We start from the raw sequence: 19,075 nt of genomic DNA on the forward strand, positions 1-19,075 counted from the left end.
AATTGAATAATTATAGGGACACTGCATATGCGTCACTGGTGCAATGCACAGGAACTGATTTTGGGTTTTGCTCGTAGTGAGGACTCATTAGCATGTGATTCACAGGATGCGGACGTTTTGGGAAAGGTAAAGGAGTGCCTATAGATGGTGAGTTAGGACCATTTTTAGGGTGTAAAGCAGCTGCCAACGTAGATCCTGTATGCAGGAATCACATCTCTGGCCTCTCAGCTCGTGTCTATTCTGAGTGATCATAATCTGAGGAGCATGAGGTTCCTGGCTGCAGTGCTGTGGTGTAAAGGCCCATACACACTTGACGATTTTCAGCTGAAAATCGCTCAAAACAGCCGTTTTGAGCGATTTTCCGCTGAAAATCGCCTGGTGTGTATGCCCCCCAGATTGCCGACTAGCGAGGATGCGCGCTCCCGCATCCTCGCTAACGAGGTGGGCAATCTGCTGGTTTTACCAGCACACCTAGCGATGATGGCTGGTTTTTCAGCCATCATCGCCAAGTGTGTACAGCAGCCGACTGAAAGCTGAAAGTCTTTCAGTCCAGCTGACAGCCCGCTCCCTCCCCCTGTTCATACTCACCCCTCCCCGCTCCAACGCTGCCTGTCTCTTCTCCTGTCCTGGCTCCAACGCTGCTGCTGCTGCTGCACAGTGTCAGTGACAGGTTCTCCTCCACTCCCCTGGCCGGACATACAGCTCGGCAGGACGCCCCGCCCCCAGCAGAAAGCCCCCCACCCCCAGGCTTGCTCCCTGCTCCTGCTGTGTGGAGCATAACCCCACTGACCACCAATGAAGGTTTTTTAAGGCAGTGATATAAACATTGCTGGCACATGCCAGCAATGTATATGTTACTGCACCACTGGGCACCAATGATTTTGTTTTGAGGCAGTGATATATACATTGCTGGCACATGCCAGCAATGTATATGTTACTGCACCACTGGGCACCAATGATTTTGTTTTGAGGCAGTGATATATACATTGCTGGCACATGCCAGCAATGTATATATTACTGCACCACTGGGCACCAATGATTTTGTTTTGAGGCAGTGATATATACATTGCTGGCACATGCCAGCAATGTATATATTACTGCACCACTGGGCACCAATGATTTTGTTTTGAGGCAGTGATATATACATTGCTGGCACATGCCAGCAATGTATATATTACTGCACCACTGGGCACCAATGATTTTGTTTTGAGGCAGTGATATATACATTGCTGGCACATGCCAGCAATGTATATATTACTGCACCACTGGGCACCAATGATTTTGTTTTGAGGCAGTGATATATACATTGCTGGCACATGCCAGCAATGTATATATTACTGCACCACTGGGCACCAATGATTTTGTTTTAAGGCAGTGATATATACATTGCTGGCACATGCCAGCAATGTATATATTACTGCACCACTGGGCACCAATGATTTTGTTTTAAGGCAGTGATATATACATTGCTGACACATGCCAGCAATGTATATATTACTGTACCACTGGGCACCAATGACACATAAGCCAGTAATATATACATTGCTGGCACATGCCAGCAATGTATATATTAATAGCACCACTGGCCACCAATGATACTTATAATGCAGTAATATATACACAGCTCTTAAACTCCCCCGTGGCAACGAGCACTTCACCCCCACCCATGGCATCGATCATGAAGGGCCCTGGGATCGAGCATGAAGCCCCTGGCATTATGGTATGTGGCTTAATGGGCATCATGGTGTGTGGCATAATGTGTAATTGGCATTGTGGTGTGTGACATAAGGTGTACTGGTGTGTATAGCATGTAATGGGCATTATGATGTGTGGCATAACGTGTAAGGGGCAATACGGCTGCAAGTAAAATCGTAGCTATGCACATGGGCGGGATTTCCCTGGGCAGGACAGCATTTACCTGATCGCTGGGCTACGAATATACGCAGCCCAGCAATCAGTTCTGAATCAGGCCCCAAGAAAAGAAATACACTGAATAAAATGGCCCCTGCTCTCACCCTTGGAATTTTAACCCCTCCCATTATGTAAATATCCTTTTATATGAAAGATTTTCAGCAAAGTCTTTCGCCTCCTGAAAATCTCTTGCTCTTTGGGGGAAAATAGCTCAGTGTGTACGCACTACTTTGGTGATAGATAAATCCATCAGAGATTTTGGCAAAGTCTTTGGAAACGAAAATCTTCTAGTGTGTATGGGCCTTAACACACCCCCCAAAATAGGCAACAGATTATGAAAATGGTAATAAGTGCTGTGCCCTCCAAGCTGGGCCTCCAATCCGGGGGTCGAGCAAACAATAACTTGTGGGGGGGATGGTGGCACTAGCAAAGAATACACAGCAGGCAAAGGGTTTACCAACGTTTCCTGGCAAATGATGTCACTTTATCAAGGTGCCAATGAACAATGCCAGGTTCATTGGCACCTTCATAAATTGGTATCCTTTGCCACGAAACGTTGCCTCCCCACAAGATTAGATTATATATAGTACACTGATGTTGGAGACATAATAATTAGCTCTGGTAAACAGAGGCACACACTTTTAACGTTAAAATTTAGTAGCACTTACTGTTCATAGAAATGATGCAAACAGTTAAAGTGTCTGCTCCAGACACATTCCTCTCCGTGCAGCAGCAATATGAGGGGAGGGAGGGCTCGGTATTGTGCACGGAGAATAGTTCCTTGCCTCTTGCAAGGAACGGAAAGTAACACAGACTAGTAGATAACAGTTTTTCACAGCCTGTGTGGGCAGACTCCTTCGGAGTTTCAGGCTGTCAGTGTGTGGAGGCGAGCAGGCATACTGTCTGCATGAACTGCTCTGAAGGAGGGAGGGACAGAACTGTAGCTTCAGGCTGCCGGCGGCAGCCAGCAGCCCACAGCAGCAGCAGCGCTGAGCGCACACGGGCAGTACATGAGTGCAGGCACAGCTGTGGGGATGCAGAGAGCTCCTCCCTGCACTGAGGAGCCGCGGCAAGCGGGCGCTCTGTAAAAGTGTCCGACTGACATACTGTACTGGGTGACAGCAGGTGCCTGCCCGGCGGCTGCCACCCATGATAGGTGCCACCCCTAGGCCCGTGCCTCACGGGCCTAGTGACAAATCCGGCCCTGCACAGAACACAAGCACGGCTTACTACCCTGTGCAGCCACTAGATGGTGATCACACCATGCATTATCTTCCATCTGCTGCCACCTATTGACCTCCCCACACTGACCTCAGCTAGGAGAATGATGCACTATGTGCTTCTCATGCTACGCTGCCTGTCACTGACCCACCGGCAAAGCCATCTATATAGGAAGACCAACACAGCTGAGACACTCGTCCCATGTCATTGCAGCAGAAATATACTGTGCAATATATTCAGCCATTTACATGTGACAACATGACGTTATATGTGGTGGCACAAACACTCCAGGTCACCATGCAGGACAGTGACAAATCACCGCACGATGTCTGTACCCACAGGGAAATCAGCAACGTTCCCCCTGTACAGACAGTTATCACTAGAGATCTGTAAAAACACATTCAGTTGCACAAATGGCCAATATACAGAAATCATCCCTCAACAACAGAGAACATCACGAGTCCAGTGTGAGCTCTGGGCACCCGTTACTATACAGAGCAGGGTGAGGTACTGACCGTGAGACTGCTGGGCGGGCACAGGGTCGCCCCTGGGCGTCTGCAGCTTGTAGTTCAGGTAACCTGCCAGGTCCTTCACCCAGATCTGAGGGTTCTCAGGGAACATGTTCTGACTCTTCTCCAACTCCTTCTGAAGCGCCTTCACGTCCAGCTACAACAGACCAAGCGGAAAGGTTAGTGTTCTCCAGCATTGCCGACAGTACATGTTTTCTAGCACTCCCTGTACAGTGCTGCACCAAATGGTGAGGTTACATCATTTATTATACAATGCTAGAAGCTCATGTAATACGCCAACTGCAGATACCAGTATCACCCTGTCCCCACATGGAGAGACTCTGCCAGCGCACCCAGGACTGGGGTGGTATCTGTACCCACAGCCCGGAAAGCCTCTGCCAGCGCACCCAGGACTGGGGTGGTATCTGTACTCACAGCCCGGAGAGCCTCTTCCAGCGCACCCAGTACTGGGGTGGTATCTGTTCTCACAGCCCGAAGAGCCTCTGCCAGCGCACCCAGGACTGGGGTGGCATCTGTACCCACAGCCCGGAGAGCCTCTGCCAGCGCAGCCAGGACTGAGGTGGTATCTGTACTCACAGCCCGGAGAGCCTCTTCCAGCGCACCCAGGACTGGGGTGGTATCTGTACTCACAGCCCGGAGAGCCTCTGCCAGCGCACCCAGGACTGGGGTGGTATCTATACTCACAGCTCGGAGAGCCTCTTCCAGCGTGACCGTTACATGGGGAGCTAAGCTGCCAGCGCACACAGGACTGGGGTGGTATCTGTACTCACAGCCCGGAGAGCCTCTTCCAGCGTGGGGAATCTCCCCGGCACAGGTGCAGCGCTGCTCCCACCAGACACCCTCTTAGAACTCTTCCCTGTGCTTGGTGGTGGCTTCTTGCTCTGCTGGGTCTCTGCGCTGCTGCTTGGGGGGACCTGCTCCTTGTTCTGCTTCTTCATGATCTTTTCAAATCCCAGCTGGAAGACTGATGAGTTTATGGGCACTGGAAACACAGACAGGCACTGGTCAGACCCCTCGCTGTGTGTTAAATCTGCCCTCCAGTCCCCAATACATAAGCCTACACAGGGGCCAAGCACCCCCAACCCCCACACACCTTCACCCCCTGGGAACGAGCACACTGGGACTGTCACCTACCCCTCCTCCATGGACTGAACGGGTAATGCTGGGAGAGGTACTGAATGAAGAGAGGGGTAATAATGCTGGGAGCTGTAGTCTCACTAGGGCATAAAGAGAGGGGTAATAATGCTGGGAGCTGTAGTCTCACTAGGGAATAAAGAGAGGGGTAATGCTGGGAGCTGTAGTCTCACTAGGGAATAAAGAGAGGGGTAATGCTGGGAGCTGTAGTCTCACTAAGGAATAAAGAGAGGGGTAATAATGCTGGGAGCTGTAGTCTCACTAAGGAATAAAGAGAGGGGTAATAATGCTGGGAGCTGTAGTCTCACTAAGGAATAAAGAGAGGGGTAATAATGCTGGGAGCTGTAGTCTCACTAAGGAATAAAGAGAGGGGTAATAATGCTGGGAGCTGTAGTCTCACTAAGGAATAAAGAGAGGGGTAATAATGCTGGGAGCTGTAGTCTCACTAAGGAATAAAGAGAGGGGTAATAATGCTGGGAGCTGTAGTCTCACTAGGGAATAAAGAGAGGGGTAACGCTGGGAGCTGTAGTCTCACTAGGGAATAAAGAGAGGGGTAACGCTGGGAGCTGTAGTCTCACTAGGGAATAAAGAGAGGGGTAACGCTGGGAGCTGTAGTCTCACTAGGGAATAAAGAGAGGGGTAACGCTGGGAGCTGTAGTCTCACTAGGGAATAAAGAGAGGGGTATGCTGGGAGCTGTAGACTCCCCAGGGAATGAACAGAGGGGTAATGCTGGGAGCTGTAGTCCCTCCTGAGAATGAAGAGAGGGGTAATGCTGGGAGCTGTAGTCTCAGTAGGGAATGAAGAGAGGGGTATGCTGGGAGCTGTAGTCTCACTAGGGAATTGGTAATGCTGGAAGCTGTAGTCTCACTAGGGAATGAAGAGAGGGGTAATGCTGGGAGCTGTAGTCTCACTAGGGAATAAAGAGAGGGGTATGCTGGGAGCTGTAGACTCCCCAGGGAATGAACAGAGGGGTAATGCTGGGAGCTGTAATCCCTCCTGAGATTGAAGAGAGGGGTAATGCTGGGAGCTGTAGTCTCAGTAGGGAATGAAGAGAGGGGTAATGCTGGGAGCTGTAGCCCCTCCTGCGATTGATAGGCGAATGCTGGGGGATGTAGTCCCTCCTGAGAATGAGAGGGGCATGCTGGGGGATGTAGTCCCTCCTGAGAATGAGAGGGGCATGCTGGGGGATGTAGTCCCTCCTGAGAATGAGAGGGGCATGCTGGGGGATGTAGTCCCTCCTGAGAATGAGAGGGGCATGCTGGGGGATGTAGTCCCTCCTGAGAATGAGAGGGGCATGCTGGGGGATGTAGTCCCTCCTGAGAATGAGAGGGGCATGCTGGGAGCTGTAGTCCCTCCTGAGAATGAGAGGGGCATGCTGGGAGCTGTAGTCCCTCCTGAGAATGAGAGGGGCATCCTGGGAGCTGTAGTCCCTCCTGAGAATGAGAGGGGCATGCTGGGAGCTGTAGTCCCTCCTGAGAATGAGAGGGGCATGCTGAGAGCTGTAGTCCCTCCTGAGAATGAGAGGGGCATGCTGGGAGCTGTAGTCCCTCCTGAGAATGAGAGGGGCATGCTGGGAGCTGTAGTACCTCCTGAGAATGAGAGGGGCATGCTGGGAGCTGTAGTCCCTCCTGAGAATGAGGGGCATGCTGGGAGCTGTAGTCCCTCCTGAGAATGAGAGGGGCGAGCTGGGGGCTGTAGTCCCTCCTGAGAATGAGAGGGGCGAGCTGGGGGCTGTAGTCCCTCCTGAGAATGAGAGGGCCATGCTGGGGGCAGTAGTCCCTCCTGAGAATGAGAGGGCCATGCTGGGAGCTGTAGTCATTTCTGAGAATGAGTGTGGCATGCTGGGAGCTGTAGTCCCTCCCGAGAATGAAAGGGGCATGCTGGGAGCTGTAGTCCCTCTCGAGAATGAAAGGGGCATGCTGGGAGCTGTAGTCCCTCCCGAGAATGACAGGGGCATGCTGGGAGCTGTAGTCCCTCCCGAGAATGACAGGGGCATGCTGGGAGCTGTAGTCCCTCCTAAGAATGACAGGGGCATGCTGGGAGCTGTAGTCCCTCCCGAGAATGACAGGGGCATGCTGGGAGCTGTAGTCCATGCTGGGAGCTGTAGTCCCTCCCGAGAATGACAGGGGCATGCTGGGAGCTGTAGTCCCTCCCGAGAATGAGAGGGGCATGCTGGGAGCTGTAGTCCCTCCCGAGAATGACAGGGGCATGCTGGGAGCTGTAGTCCCTCCCGAGAATGACAGGGGCATGCTGGGAGCTGTAGTCCCTCCCGAGAATGACAGGGGCATGCTGGGAGCTGTAGTCCATGCTGGGAGCTGTAGTCCCTCCCGAGAATGACAGGGGCATGCTGGGAGCTGTAGTCCCTCCCGAGAATGAGAGGGGCATGCTGGGAGCTGTAGTCCCTCCCGAGAATGAGAGGGGCATGCTGGGAGCTGTAGTCCCTCCTGAGAATGATAGTGGCATGCTGGGAGTTGTATTCCCTCCCGAGAATGATAGTGGCATGCTGGGAGTTGTATTCCCTCCCGAGAATGAGAGGGGCATGCTGGGAGCTGTAGTCCCTCCCGAGAATGACAGGGGCATGCTGGGAGTTGTAGTCCCTCCCGAGAATGAGAGGGGCATGCTGGGAGCTGTAGTCCCTCCCGAGAATGACAGGGGCATGCTGGGAGCTGTAGTCCCTCCCGAGAGTGAGAGGGGCATGCTGGGAGCTGTAGTCCCTCCCGAGAGTGAGAGGGGCATGCTGGGAGCTGTAGTCCCTCCTGAGAGTGAGAGGGGCATGCTGGGAGCTGTAGTCCCTCCTGAGAGTGAGAGGGGCATGCTGGGAGCTGTAGTCCCTCCTGAGAGTGAGAGGGGCATGCTGGGAGCTGTAGTCCCTCCTGAGAGTGAGAGGGGCATGCTGTGAGCTGTAGTCCCTCCTGAGAATGAGAGGGGCATGCTGGGAGCTGTAGTCCCTCCTGAGAATGAAGGGGGCATGCTGGGAGCTGTAGTCCCTCCTGAGAATGAGGGGGGCATGCTGGGAGCTGTAGTCCCTCCTGAGAATGAGAGGGGCATGCTGGGAGATGTAGTCTCCATGCTCAGGAAGAAGATGACAGGAGCATGCTGGGAGATCCCCGTGGCTGTATAGGAGGCACCGGCACCTCATACCTCCGGCAGAGAAGGAGGCCGCAGCCGGCACCACGTTGCTCTCCCCTAGCGCCCTCCTCCGGTCTCCATTCTTCTTGTTCTTTCCCACCAGCTTCCACTTTCCGTCAGCTGCTCCGGACGCCATGATTTCGGTGCACACTCAGTCCTGGCAGCCCTACGTCACTTCCTGCGTCAGGCCCCGCCTCTTCCGGAGCCACATCAGACGTGGCGCGCAGGGATTAGCGGAGGCTTCAGATGACGCAGGTTCAGTGATGTCACAGCTGTCTCCGCCACGTCCGTGCTGCTATGGCGACGTCACCGGGACCAGGGGCGTGGTCACAACGAGGCTGAAGTTGGCTTCTTGTTCAGAGAATTCACTTTTACACAGGGACTAATGAGTATTGGGCCACAACATTACACCTGATCTCAGCAGAGGGGGGTCACCTACAGACCAGCAGAGGGGGGTCACCTACAGACCAGCAGAGGGGGGTCACCTACAGACCAGCAGAGGGGGGTCACCTACAGACCAGCAGAGGGGGGTCACCTACAGACCAGCAGAGGGGGGTCACCTACAGACCAGCAGAGGGGGGTCACCCACAGAACAGCAGAGGGGGGTCACCCACAGACCAGCAGAGGGGGGGTCACCTACAGACCAGCAGAGGGGGGGTCACCTACAGACCAGCAGAGGGGGGGTCACCTACAGACCAGCAGAGGGGGGGTCACCTACAGACCAGCAGAGGGGGGGTCACCTACAGACCAGCAGAGGGGGGTCACCCACAGAACAGCAGAGGGGGGTCACCTACAGACCAGCAGAGGGGGGGTCACCTACAGACCAGCAGAGGGGGGGTCACCTACAGACCAGCAGAGGGGGGGTCACCTACAGACCAGCAGAGGGGGGGTCACCTACAGACCAGCAGAGGGGGGGGTCACCTACAGACCAGCAGAGGGGGGGTCACCTACAGACCAGCAGAGGGGGGTCACCTACAGACCAGCAGAGAGGGGTCACCTACAGACCAGCAGAGGGGGGTCACCTACAGATCAGCAGAGGGGGGTCAGCTACAGACCAGCAGAGGGGGGTCACCTACAGATCAGCAGAGGGGGGTCAGCTACAGACCAGCAGAGGGGGGTCACCTACAGACCAGCAGAGGGGGGTCACCTAAAGACCAGCAGAGGGGGGTCACCTACAGACCAGCAGAGGGGGGGTCACCTACAGATCAGCAGAGGGGAGTCACCTACATGTGACCCGAGTGTATTTTGCCAAACCCTCCAACAGCACCGAATTTGCCGGTACCGGTTTTACTCAGCAGCTGCCCGGCTTCTCCCGTCCCGGGCAGTGCAACTCTGCGCAACCTGCCGACGTCAGAGGTCACGCTGCGCAGGCCACATAGGATGTCTCCATACTGTCCCCGGCACGAACACCCGCCCAGTCACAGACCGGACCGCCGGCGCCCACCCACCCAGCAGCGGACCAGGCTGACCAGTGGACCAGCCCGCTCCCCATCAACCCAGCTCGCACACCCACCCGACTCCCGGCCGCACCACGCATCAGTCGGGGCAGCCGAGGCGTGTTTTTTATATTAGAGAAGCCAATCCCAGGATTCATTTTTCAATCCCGAATTCCGGGATTGAGAAAATGCCCCGGGATTGGCATCCCTACTGGTGACCATGCCCTGCTCCGTCGCTATTATCAATTATCCCTAGTTTGGACGGCCGCAAGCCAATAGGAGCTCGCTGTCTGGCAGCCAATCAGGAGCGGCTGCCGGATCACGAGCTCCTATTGGCTTGTGGCTGTCCAGTGGCGGGAGAATTGAAAATAGCGACGGACCAGGCTGCTGCTACAGCCGGGCAGCGCACAGACAACACTTTCTGCCCGGCTGTCATTTCTTTCAATTGTGTGAGTCCGGCGACTCCCCCTTGGCAACGACCAATTTCTCCCCTCTTAGCAACGAGCAACCCACACCCCTTTGCAATGTGTTGCAGCAACTTTCTTATCAGTTAACCCAGTGGTTCTCAAACTCGGTCCGCAGGACCCCACACAGTTCACGTTTTCCAGGTCACCCAGCAGGTGCACAGGTGCACACATTACTCACGGACACATTTTAAAAGATCCACAGGTGGAACTAATTATTTCACTTGATTCTGTGAGGAGACCTGCAAAACATTAACTGTGTGGGGTCCTAAGGACTGACTTTGAGAACCTGTGAGTTAACCTGTTTGAAACAGGTGATGGCAATCATACATTACAAGGGAAGTCCAGAAACAGAGCATTGTGTCCCCCCTGGAGAGGGTCATGTTGGGAGGTATGGCATTACGGTGTGTGGCCTTATGTGTAATTGGCATTACAGCGTTTACTAAAATGTGTAATAGGCATTACAATGTGTGGTATAATGTGTAATACCACACCCCTTTTTGTGATGCCACGCCTCCTTTCCATGAGGCCACGCCCCTTTTCTGAATGTGTACCAATTTCTGCCCTTCAGATGTTGGAGGGGATGTTTTGCATTGCCCAACATTTATTTGGGCATGCAATATGCTGACAAAGTTGGCACATGCACCATATTTAATGATTTTAAATAAGTAGCTGCAGTTTTGCAAGGGTTAACAAGTCTTGGGCCATAAAGTTTACACCTGAAATCAACAGACGGGTGTCACTAGCATATGACCCAAGTGTATTTGCCTGGCCCAACGCTGGTTTGGGCATGAAATATGCGGGTAAAGTGGGCACAATCACCATATTATAATTACCATTATGAATAAGTACAGTATCTGTAGTTTGCAGGGGTCACCGGGTAGATGACCTGGCAGACCGTGGGAATCCCAATTCTCAATGAGCAGGACATTGGCCCTCATTGTAATTCCCTCACTCCCCTGCGCGTTCGCACCGGGGACCGATGGTGCTCATTTTCTTATATGCGCATGTGAAGGGCTTCTGTGCCGGGCACCTTCACCGACCAGCATGACGCTCGCATGGGGGGGGGGGCAGTGCCAGAGCATGGACATGGGAACGCCCAGCGTGTTATGGGTGTTCCCATGCAGATGCCGTGGCGCAGTGTGCCGGGGCAGGCGGTTGACGTTACATGATGGCAGCCGCCGCCACATGGGTGCGAGGGAATACGGGGGGGGGGGGGTTATTTCAGTGGGGCAGCACTGTTGGACCCGCAGCTTACTGAGTGAACCAGAATCAGGCCTATTGTGTGTTACTCTCTGGGTAGAGAGTAATGTCATGTTTGGCGCAATACGCTCTTCTAGGTTCCTTCTTTGTAGCGTCAGTGTTTGCACCTCCCAGCACCCCGCTAAAACAGCCTGGTGCCTGCCCCGACGACTTGCACGGGGAAGCCCAGCGCCGCCTTAGACGGCGATGCCTGGTGCTTCCCCGACATCACGGCAACTTCGGCGAGGCCAGGCCAGGCCCGCCCCCTTTAGTGACGGAGGCAGCCGGGCCCGCCCCTTTTCATGGCATTGTGGCCGGGCACGCCCCTTTTGTGACATCGGCGGCCCAGGACCGCCCCTTTTGTGACATCGGTGGCCCGGGACTGCCCACAAGTGTGATGTCGGCGGGCCCGGTCTGCCCCCCGGCGCCCTGCCCGCCCAAAAACACTATATAATGTGCCATTTGTGTGGTGTTTACGATGTCATACCTCCCAACTGTCACGATTCCGTCGGGACAGTCCCGATTTTCGGGTCCTGTCCCGACGTCCCACCCGCGGCAGGCATTGTCCCGCTGCAGGGGGGTGGCAGTTGGGAGACCCCCCAATGTAGTAGAATAGACGCTGTGCGCATGCGCACAGCGTCTATTCTTGTATGAAAATGAGGTCGCGGCTAATTAGCATAAGCCGCGCCCTCATTTGCATACACTACGCCCCCTTTTCGGGCGCTCGCGCGGCTTCGCCGCGCGAGTGTCCCTATTTCTTAACATGAAAAGTTGGGAGGTATGCGATGTGTGTGTATGTGTAGTGCAATTACTGTGCTGTGTATATGTGTAGTGCATATGCTGTGTGTGTGTGTGCAGTGTATATACTGTGCCGTTTGTGTGGTGTATATGATGTGTGTATGTGTAGTGCATATACTGTGTGTGTGTAGTGTATATACTGTGCCTTTTGTGTGGTGTATATGATGTGTGTAGTGTATATACTGTGCCTTTTGTGTGGTGTATATGATGTTTGTATGTGTAGTGCATATACTGTGTGTGTGTAGTGTATATACTGTGCCGTTTGTGTGGTGTATATGATGTGTGTGTGTGTAGTGCATATACTGTGCTGTGTGTAGTGTATATACTGTGCCGTTTGTGTGGTGTATATGATGTGTGTGTGTGTGTGTAGTGCATATACTGTGCTGTGTGTAGTGTATATACTGTGCCGTTTGTGTGGTGTATATGATGTGTGTGTGTGTAGTGCATATACTGTGCTGTGTGTAGTGTATATACTGTGCCTTTTGTGTGGTGTATATGATGTGTGTGTGTGTGTGTGTGTGTGTGTGTGTGTGTGTGTGTGTGTAGTGCATATACTGTGCTGTGTGTAGTGTATATACTGTGCCGTTTGTGTGGTGTATATGATGTGTGTATGTGTAGTGCAATTACTGTGCTGTGTGTAGTGTATATACTGTGCCATTTGTGTGGTGTATATGATGTGTGTGTGCAGTGTATATGATGTGTGTATGTGTAGTGCATATACTGTGCTGTGTGTAGTGTATATACTGTGCCTTTTGTGTGGTGTATATGATGTGTGTGTGTGTGTGTGTGTAGTGCATATACTGTGCTGTGTGTAGTGTATATACTGTGCCTTTTGTGTGGTTTATATGATGTGTGTGTGTGTGTAGTGCATATACTGTGCTGTGTGTAGTGTATATACTGTGCCGTTTGTGTGGTGTATATGATGTGTGTGTAGTGCATATACTGTGCTGTGTGTAGTGTATATACTGTGCCGTTTGTGTGGTGTATATGATGTGTGTGTGTAGTGCATATACTGTGCTGTGTGTAGTGTATATACTGTGCCGTTTGTGTGGTGTATATGATGTGTGTGTAGTGCATATACTGTGCTGTGTGTAGTGTATATACTGTGCCGTTTGTGTGGTGTATATGATGTGTGTGTGTGTAGTGCATATACTGTGCTGTGTGTAGTGTATATACTGTGCCTTTTGTGTGGTGTATATGATGTGTGTGTGTGTAGTGCATATACTGTGCTGTGTGTAGTGTATATACTGTGCCGTTTGTGTGGTGTATATGATGTGTGTGTGTGTAGTGCATATACTGTGCTGTGTGTAGTGTATATACTGTGCCGTTTGTGTGGTGTATATGATGTGTGTGTGTAGTGCATATACTGTGCTGTGTGTAGTGTATATACTGTGCCGTTTGTGTGGTGTATATGATGTGTGTGTGTGTGTGTGTGTAGTGCATATACTGTGCTGTGTGTAGTGTATATACTGTGCCGTTTGTGTGGTGTATATGATGTGTGTGTGTGTGAAGTGCATATACTGTGCTGTGTGTAGTGTATATACTGTGCCGTTTGTGTTGTGTATATGATGTGTGTATGTGTAGTGCATATACTGTGTGTGTGTGTAGTGTATATACTGTGCCGTTTGTGTGGTGTATATGATGTGTGTGTGTGTGTAGTGCATATACTGTGTGTGTGTAGTGTATATACTGTGCCTTTTGTGTGGTGTATATGATGTGTGTATGTGTAGTGCATATACTGTGTGTGTGTAGTGTATATACTGTGCCGTTTGTGTGGTGTATATGATGTGTGTGTAGTGCATATACTGTGCTGTGTGTAGTGTATATACTGTGCCTTTTGTGTGGTGTATATGATGTGTGTGTGTAGTGCATATACTGTGCTATGTGTAGTGCATATACTGTGTGTGTGTAGTGTATATACTGTGCCTTTTGTGTGGTGTATATGATGTGTGTATGTGTAGTGCATATACTGTGTGTGTGTGTAGTGTATATACTGTGCCTTTTGTGTGGTGTATATGATGTGTGTATGTGTAGTGCATATACTGTGTGTGTGTAGTGTATATACTGTGCCGTTTGTGTGGTGTATATGATGTGTGTGTAGTGCATATACTGTGCTGTGTGTAGTGTATATACTGTGCCTTTTGTGTGGTGTATATGATGTGTGTGTGTAGTGCATATACTGTGCTATGTGTAGTGCATATACTGTGTGTGTGTAGTGTATATACTGTGCCTTTTGTGTGGTGTATATGATGTGTGTATGTGTAGTGCATATACTGTGTGTGTGTGTGTAGTGTATATACTGTGCCTTTTGTGTGGTGTATATGATGTGTGTATGTGTAGTGCATATACTGTGTGTGTAGTGTATATACTGTGCCGTTTGTGTGGTGTATATGATGTGTGTGTAGTGCATATACTGTGCTGTGTGTAGTGTATATACTGTGCCTTTTGTGTGGTGTATATGATGTGTGTGTGTGTAGTGCATATACTGTGCTGTGTGTAGTGTATATACTGTGCCGTTTGTGTGGTGTATATGATGTGTGTGTGTAGTGCATATACTGTGCTGTGTGTAGTGTATATACTGTGCCGTTTGTGTGGTGTATATGATGTGTGTGTGTGTGTAGTGCATATACTGTGCCGTTTGTGTGGTGTATATGATGTGTGTGTGTGTGTGAAGTGCATATACTGTGCTGTGTGTAGTGTATATACTGTGCCGTTTGTGTTGTGTATATGATGTGTGTATGTGTAGTGCATATACTGTGTGTGTGTAGTGTATATACTGTGCCGTTTGTGTGGTGTATATGATGTGTGTGTGTGTGTGTGTAGTGCATATACTGTGTGTGTGTAGTGTATATACTGTGCCTTTTGTGTGGTGTATATGATGTGTGTATGTGTAGTGCATAGTAGTGTGTGTGTAGTGTATATACTGTGCCGTTTGTGTGGTGTATATGATGTGTGTGTGTGTAGTGCATATACTGTGCTGTGTGTAGTGTATATACTGTGCCTTTTGTGTGGTGTATATGATGTGTGTGTGTAGTGCATATACTGTGCTATGTGTAGTGCATATACTGTGTGTGTGTAGTGTATATACTGTGCCTTTTGTGTGGTGTATATGATGTGTGTATGTGTAGTGCATATACTGTGTGTGTAGTGTATATACTGTGCCGTTTGTGTGGTGTATATGATGTGTGTGTGTAGTGCATATACTGTGCTGTGTGTGGTGTATATACGGTGCAATCTCCTGATTGTTCTACTGGTCACCACTGATCACAGGCTCACCGTCTCCTGATTGTTCTACTGGTCACCACTGATCACAGGCTCACCGTCTCCTGATTGTCCTACTGCTCACCACTGATCACAGGCTCACCGTCTACTGATTGTCCTACTGGTCACCACTGATCACAGGCTCACCGTCTCCTGATTGTTCTACTGGTCACCACTGATCACAGGCTCACCGTCTCCTGATTGTTCTACTGGTCACCACTGATCACAGGCTCACCGTCTCCTGATTGTTCTACTGGTCACCACTGATCACAGGCTCACCGTCTCCTGATTGTTCTACTGGTCACCACTGATCACAGGCTCACCGTCTCCTGATTGTTCTACTGGTCACCACTGATCACAGGCTCACCGTCTCCTGATTGATCTACTGGTCACCACTGATCACAGGCTCACCGTCTCCTGATTGTTCTACTGGTCACCACTGATCACAGGCTCACCGTCTCCTGATTGTTCTACTGGTCACCACTGATCACAGGCTCACCGTCTCCTGATTGTTCTACTGGTCACCACTGATCACAGGCTCACCGTCTACTGATTGTTCTACTGGTCACCACTGATCACAGGCTCAGCGTCTCCTGATTGTTCTACTGGTCACCACTGATCACAGGCTCACCGTCTCCTGATTGTTCTACTGGTCACCACTGATCACAGGCTCACCGTCTCCTGATTGTTCTACTGGTCACCACTGATCACAGGCTCACCGTCTCCTGATTGTTCTACTGGTCACCACTGATCACAGGCTCACCGTCTCCTGATTGTTCTACTGGTCACCACTGATCACAGGCTCACCGTCTACTGATTGTTCTACTGGTCACCACTGATCACAGGCTCACCGTCTCCTGATTGTTCTACTGGTCACCACTGATCACAGGCTCACCGTCTCCTGATTGTTCTACTGGTCACCACTGATCACAGGCTCAGCGTCTACTGATTGTTCTACTAGTCACCACTGATCACAGGCTCAGCGTCTACTGATTGTTCTACTGGTCACCACTGATCACAGGCTCAGCATCTACTGATTGTTCTACTGCTCACCACTGATCACAGGCTCAAAGTAGCCAGAGCCTTACTTAATGGCTGCAATGAAATCAGCCAGATCAAGGCCAGAGCAGGCATGCATTAGAGGACAGGCATGCGTTATACAGTGGGCAGTCATGTGTTGTACAGAGGACAGGCATGCATTATACATATAGCTGCTATTCCTATCCCCTCAGCTAGTCCAGCCCCTTTATTTAAATTTCAAAGGCCAATCTGACGACGGTCGCATGTGTTTTTTGTAAACAACAAAAACCAGCGATCCGAACATCCTTACGACCATCACGGGCGCATCGGGATCGGATCTAGATCATTCCGCAAAAAATTTTTGCTAATCATTTCCTGGGGACTGCCCGGGAGCTCTAGGGAAGCCCAGGGGAAATCGTTAAATCTAGCGGCCATGGACGATCGAGGTCGTCCTGGTGTGTACCCCACATAACAGTTCATATAATGAATATATCTAGAACATGTGACATGACTTACGTACATGAAATATATTTGCTTCATCAAAATCAGTCAAGCGTTGGTGGTATAGTGGTGAGCATAGCTGCCTTCCAAGCAGTTGACCCGGGTTCGATTCCCGGCCAACGCAAGTAATTTTTTTTAATCAGACAAAATAGCTTTATTCATTGTGTGAGGGACAGCGATATGTGTGCTATTACTTACTGCTGCTATACTTGTACCTTCATTATGTTGGTGCGAGATATCCACAATAACCCAAGTCTTAAACATAGATATCTGCAAAAGTCTTCACGAAACACAGAGCATCATTGGTGGAAATCCGACTCTTAATGCTGACTTCCTCCATTCTAAATGTATTCTCTCAACCTACAGTGCTGCCCTTTTCTCTCTCTGTCATTCAAACTTCACCTCTCTACAATATTTCAGAGGGTGCAGAGAAGATCCGATACTGTGTCCTTCAACCACTTCTAAATCAGAGGCATGATTCAGACTTAATCGCAAGGTTGCAAATTTGCACAGCGGTTGATTATTGATGAACTGCACGTGTATGGGCCACAATGCACCTGTGCGATGCTGGTCAGCAATGAAGACCAGCTACTTCTTCTATGTGCAAGCCATTCCTGGTGATTGAGAGGAAGGAGGTGTCCGGGGGCGATAACTGGAAGTTTGCAGGGAGTGTCTGGGGGGAAACGCTGAGAGTGTCCAGGTGAAAACGCTGGGAGTGTCCGGGGGAAAAACACTGAGAGTGTCCGGGGGAAAACGCTGAGAGTGTCCGGGGGAAAACGCTGAGAGTGTCCGGGGGAAAACGCTGAGAGTGTCCGGGGGAAAACGCTGGGAGTGTCCGGGGGAAAACGCTGGGAGTGTCCGGGGGAAACGCTGAGAGTGTCCAGGTGAAAACGCTGGGAGTGTCCAGGTGAAAACGCTGGGAGTGTCCGGGGGAAACGTTGAGAGTGTCCGGGGGAAAACGCTGGGAGTGTCCGGGTGAAAACGCTGGGAGTGTCCGGGGGACAGCATTTTCCCCCGGACACTCTCAGCGTTTTCCCCCGGACACTCCCAGTGTTTTCTCCGGACACTCCCAGCATTTTTTTCATTTTCCTTAACACTCCCAGCAAACTTCCAGTTATCGCCCCCGGACACCTCCTTCCTCTCAATCACCAGGAATGGCTTGCACATAGAAGAAGTAGCTGGTCTTCATTGCTGACCAGCATCGCACAGGTGCATTGTGGCCCATACACGTGCAGTTCATCAATAATCAACTGCTGTGCAAATTCGCAGCCTTGCGATTAAGTCTGAATCATGCCTCTGATTCAGAAGTGGTTGATGGACACAGTATCACAGTGGTCAGGAAACTCGGTCCTCATTACCCCATGCATGTTTTGCAGGTCTCCTCACAGAATCCCAAGTGAAATTATTAACTCCACCTGCGGACCTTATAAAATGTGTCTGTGAGTAATTAGTACACCTGTGCACCTGCTGGGTTACCAGCAAAACATGCACTGTGTGGGGTAATGAGGACCGAGTTCCCTGACCACTGCAGTATCAGATCTTCTGTGTACCCTCTGAAATATTGTAGAGAGGTGAAGACTGAATGACAGAGAGAGAAAAGGGCAGCACTGTAGGTTGAGAGAATACATTTAGAATGGAGGAAGTCAGCATTAAGAGTCGGATTTCCACCAATGATGCTCAGTGTTTCGTGAAGACTTTTGCAGATATCTATGTTTAAGACTTGGGTTATTGTGGATATCTCGCACCAACATAATGAAGGTACAAGTACAGCAGCAGTAAGTAATAGCACACATATCGCTGTCCCTCACACAATGAATAAAGCTATTTTGTCTGATTAAAAAAAAATTACTTGCGTTGGCCGGGAATCGAACCCGGGTCAACTGCTTGGAAGGCAGCTATGCTCACCACTATACCACCAACGCTTGACTGATTTTGTTGAAGCAAATATATTTCAAGTACGTAAGCCACGTCATATGTTCTAGAAATATTCATTATATAAACTGTTATGTGGGGTACACACCAGGACGACCTCGATCGTCCACGGCCGCTAGATTTAACGATTTCCCCTGGGCTTCCCTGGAGCTCCCGGGCAGTCCCCAGGAAACGATTAGCAAAAATTGTGTTTTTTTGCGGAACAATCTAGATCCGATCCTGATGCGCCCGTGATGGTCGTAAGGACGGTCGGATCGCTGTTTTTTGTTGTTTACAAGAAACACATGCGACCGTCGTCAGATTGGCCTTTGAAATTTAAATAAAGGGGCTGGTCTAGCTGAGGGGATAGGAATAGCAGCAGCCATTTTAAACCAGTGTATTTCTGCTTTGTGACTAGTGAGGCTTGGTGTATACCTGCTGAACGCTGCACATAGCTATTTTACATTACTTTGTTTTGCCAGCCATTACATAGTGTCTTTTAACCCTGCACTGACA

General features: G+C 50.6%; 1 protein-coding gene and 2 non-coding genes across 3 annotated transcripts in view; 1 reads left to right on the top strand and 2 right to left on the bottom strand.

Moving 5' to 3' along the window:
* The window catches only part of TMEM214 (transmembrane protein 214), a 33,751-nt gene extending 25,591 nt beyond the window's left edge, over positions 1-8,160 (bottom strand). The window contains exons 1-3 of the mRNA XM_083178935.1: positions 7,939-8,160; positions 4,433-4,644; positions 3,648-3,798 (exon numbers count right to left, since the gene is read on the bottom strand). Coding sequence (XP_083035061.1) covers positions 3,648-3,798; positions 4,433-4,644; positions 7,939-8,062 — 487 coding nt within the window. The 5' untranslated portion in view covers positions 8,063-8,160. The remainder of the gene's footprint in view (positions 1-3,647; positions 3,799-4,432; positions 4,645-7,938) is intronic.
* An 8,540-nt stretch (positions 8,161-16,700) lies between these two features.
* On the top strand, positions 16,701-16,772 carry TRNAG-UCC (transfer RNA glycine (anticodon UCC)). The gene has a single exon. It is a non-coding gene; the product is annotated as a tRNA-Gly (tRNA).
* A 1,726-nt stretch (positions 16,773-18,498) lies between these two features.
* On the bottom strand, positions 18,499-18,570 carry TRNAG-UCC (transfer RNA glycine (anticodon UCC)). Its single transcript has one exon. It is a non-coding gene; the product is annotated as a tRNA-Gly (tRNA).
* Positions 18,571-19,075: the final 505 nt, after the last annotated feature.

Source organism: Crinia signifera, chromosome 3, assembly GCF_055691185.1.
Source record: "Crinia signifera chromosome 3, ASM5569118v1, whole genome shotgun sequence".
NCBI lineage: Eukaryota > Metazoa > Chordata > Amphibia > Anura > Myobatrachidae > Crinia > Crinia signifera.